The sequence below is a fragment of the Geospiza fortis genome, unplaced genomic scaffold (genome assembly GCF_000277835.1).
Source record: "Geospiza fortis unplaced genomic scaffold, GeoFor_1.0 scaffold1056, whole genome shotgun sequence".
Taxonomy (NCBI): Eukaryota; Metazoa; Chordata; class Aves; order Passeriformes; family Thraupidae; genus Geospiza; species Geospiza fortis.
Genome location: NW_005054680.1, coordinates 147,253 through 150,782, shown reverse-complemented (window position 1 = coordinate 150,782; position 3,530 = coordinate 147,253). Strand labels below are relative to the sequence as shown.

The 3,530-nt window shown below is 54.2% G+C and overlaps 1 protein-coding gene across 1 annotated transcript in view; it reads left to right on the top strand.

Annotated features, from left to right (window-relative positions):
- The first annotated feature begins 2,348 nt into the window (after positions 1–2,348).
- Positions 2,349–3,530, top strand: part of LOC102045271 (erythroblast NAD(P)(+)--arginine ADP-ribosyltransferase-like) — a 5,946-nt gene continuing 4,764 nt past the window's right edge. The window contains 2 exon segments of the mRNA XM_031065102.1: positions 2,349–2,458; positions 3,147–3,530. The exon segment at positions 3,147–3,530 is cut by the window's right edge and continues 13 nt beyond it. Coding sequence (XP_030920962.1) covers positions 3,181–3,530 — 350 coding nt within the window. The 5' untranslated portion in view covers positions 2,349–2,458; positions 3,147–3,180.

Sequence of the window (3,530 nt, the reverse complement as noted above, 5' to 3'; positions counted from 1 at the left end):
AAGCATTCATTTGCCTCTAACGAAAACTCCAGGAACTGCTTTATTTTAGGAAATGAGGCACTCTGCAGGAGAGGCGTTAAAGGAGCTGGACATGACCCCTGGACATGTCCTGGAATCTGATCCCAAATCTTGGGATCAGTCCTGGATGCCCCAGTGTCCCCCAGACCCCTCGACTCCCAATCCCACTCCCAGAGTCCTATATCCCCCCTCAAGGTGTCTTGTCATCTTGTCACCCCCCCTGCAGGACCCTGACTCAAATCCTGGGGTCACTTCCTGACTCCCTCCCCCAGTAACCCCAGTGACCCCCAGACTCCCAGTTCCACTCCCAGCTCTGTGTCCCACCTCCCGGTGTTTCCCAGTGTCTCCATTACCCCAATCCCTTGTACCCCTCCCAGTGACCCCATGTCCCCCAGGACCCTGACCCAAGGTCTGGGGTCCCCAGTGGGTCCCACTTGTCCCTGTCCCCTCTCCCCCTTTCCCCAATCCCACTCTCAGTCCCATGACCTCCCCAGTGACCCCTGGACCCCGATCCATGCCCCTCCCATGGTCCTGTGTCTCCCATCACTGCCCCCAGACCACCCCAGGACCCCAGCCCCTGTCCTGTGACACCCCCAGTGCCCCCCCAGACCCCAATCCCACAGTCCCGTGTTCCCCCCACAAGGGTCCCCAGTCCCTGATACCAAAATTAACCAGAGTGAACTCCCTGATGGAAGTGCAGGTATCAGAAAGCCGGAATTCTTTCTCAGCTCGGACTCACAGCAGATCTCTCCTGGTCCTGCAGCTCATGGGGGACTTTGCCATGGGGCATTTATACATTGTAATTATGAATATTCATGAAAATGTGTTCCTTATCTCATACAGAAACAGCACTTTTCCCATAAATAATTTGCATGGCTCTGCCTCTTTTAGGAGATAATTTTTATTGTCCTGGAGAGTCAAAAACATGGGATGTCAGGGTGTGGTTTTCACTGTGTTCCCCAATATGCCAGATGACCTTGCCTCAAACTTTTGTTTGTGCAGGCGCTGCTCCTTCTGTGTTACAGAACTTGCCAAAAACCCCTCACTGGAGTTCCCTTTATCTCTTTCTCCACTGGTTCCAGCAACCGTTGCCCTGCTGCATCCACACTTCTACATACTTTTATTGGTTTTTGCCCATTCAATTTTAAGCTGTACCAAGCACCATTAAGGGATCTGAAACTCTCTATCCTCTCTCTTATTGCTCACCCCCCAGGTCCCCAATCCCACTGCCCCATGTCCCCCAGTTCCCCCAGTCCCACTCCCCACTGCTCACTGAGTTGCTGCCACACCTCAGATACCACCTGGGGTCCCCTATCAGATGCCATCTGCGGAGGATCAGCAATGGGACATCACGCCATGATCAATATGATCAAGCGATGTCAAATTTATTGCAAGAACAAACTGCATTTATTCTTTGTTCTACTGTTCACGAGCCTCAGGCTAATGCATGATTGGTTCAGGCTATCTGTGCACGCATCTCAAGCCTTCAGCTGATTGGTCAGTCTTCTTTCTTCATGCGTCTCAAGCCTTCAGCTCATTGGTCAGTCTTCTTTCTTCATGCGTCTCACTGTGGTTTATTGTTTTGCCTTCATGTGCTCTGCTGTGGTTTTTTGCTCCGTCTTCTTAGCGTGCCCCACATCCTGGACTTGTTTTTCTCTTCCTGTTTTTGAGCTATCGGCGACAATGTGAAATTCTACTCAGACCCCATAAAGGCTGGCTTGGGCACTGTGTCCATTTTCCTGCAAAAATCCCTCAACAGACATCCCTGCAGGCACCTTGAGCCTGGGGATGATCTCTTGGGGGAGTGCCTGGGTGACTGAGCTGAGCTGAGCTGCACAAAGAAGTGGCCGTACTACAGTCCAGGGCACACCAGCTTGGGGATCAACAAATCCCTGTGGGAAATAGACTTGCACTAAAGCTACACGAGAGGTTCCTTTGAATTCAAAACCATCCCCTCCAGGCATCACTGGAACAGGAAACACTCCTGGGGATTACTGGCAAATGGATTTTCTGAGCTATCACGACAACATGGGCTCAGGTATCTCCTGGTATTGGTGGATCCCTTTTTTGGGGTACACAAAAGAGCGAAGGTGGCTGGAACCTGTGGCAAAAGAGATAAAGGGATCTCCAGTGAGGGGTTTTTGGCAAATTCTGTAACACAGAAGGAGCAGCAGTGCCTGCCGAAAGTGAAAATTCAAGCTGAGGTCATCTGGCATACTGGAGCATTCAGTGAAAACCACAGTGAGAAAAGTCGTGTTTAGGACTCTACAGGACCATAAAAGGATTTGAGGAAAGAGGTGGAGCCATGCAAATTGTTGCTAGGAAAGGTGCTGTTTTTGTACTAGGTGAGGGACACAGTATAACGAATATTTGCAGTTGTGGTGGATAAAGACCCTGTGGCAAAGTCCGTCCTGAGCTGCAGGACCAGGAGAGATCCACTGTGAGTCTGAGCTGGTAAAGAATTCCGGCTTCCTGATACCTGCAGTTCCATCTGGGAGTTCACTCTGGCTGATTTTGGTATCGGGGCTGGGGGGACACTGGGGACACTTGGAGGGGACACAGGACTGAGGGATTGGGATTGTGGGATGGGGGTGCTGGGGGGACACTGGGGGAGTCACAGGTCTGGGATTGGGGTAATGGGGAGCTCTTGGGGAAAATGAGGGGGGACACAGGAGATGGTGGGAGTGGGATTGGGGTGATGGGGGGCTGGGAGACACTGTGGGGGCAGAGAGTGATGCCTGGATTTGGGTTGAGGTCCTGGGGTGACACCATAGAAATTGGGGAATGGGAGTGGGAATGGAATCTGGAGACCAGCTGAGGTGGACACTGTGGAGCTCAGGGAGTGACCCCAGGATTTGGGTCAGGATCCTGCTGGGGCTGAGGGCACTTGTAGTCATGGGAGTAGGATTCAGCTTATGGGGGGCCATGATACTGTGGGATTGGGGTCCCTGGGGGGCTGGGGGACACTGGGGAGGCCAAAGTAACCCCAGGATTTGGGATCAGGGACCCCAGACATTCCCAGGGGTTGGCTGGCCAGGAGTGCCTCTCCTTCCCCCTGGGCTGACCCCACTCCCCTCCCCAGTCCCTCACTGAGGAATCCTCCTCTGTGTCCCCTCTGTGTCCCCCAGTGTCCCACCCTGGTCCCTGCGGCCTCTCCACTCCATGGCCCTCCTGGCGCAGACCCTGGCACTGCTGGCAGTGACCGTGGCCACCACGGGCATCGAGGGGGTGACCCTGGACATGGCCCCAGACTCCTTCGATGACCAGTACCAGGACTGTGGCCCTGCCATGGCTGAGGCGTTGTCAACCCTCAACCGCTCCGAGTTGCAGCAGAACCCTCTCTTTGCCCAGGCCTGGACTAAGGCCAAGGCCGAGTGGCACAAACGGGGGTCCCCTGTGTCCCCTCTGGCGTCCCCAGCCCACGCCATCGCCCTCATGGCCTACACGATGGATGACCTGTACAGAGAGTTCAACGCAGCCGTGCGTACAGCCGGGCGCTCCAGCCAGGCATA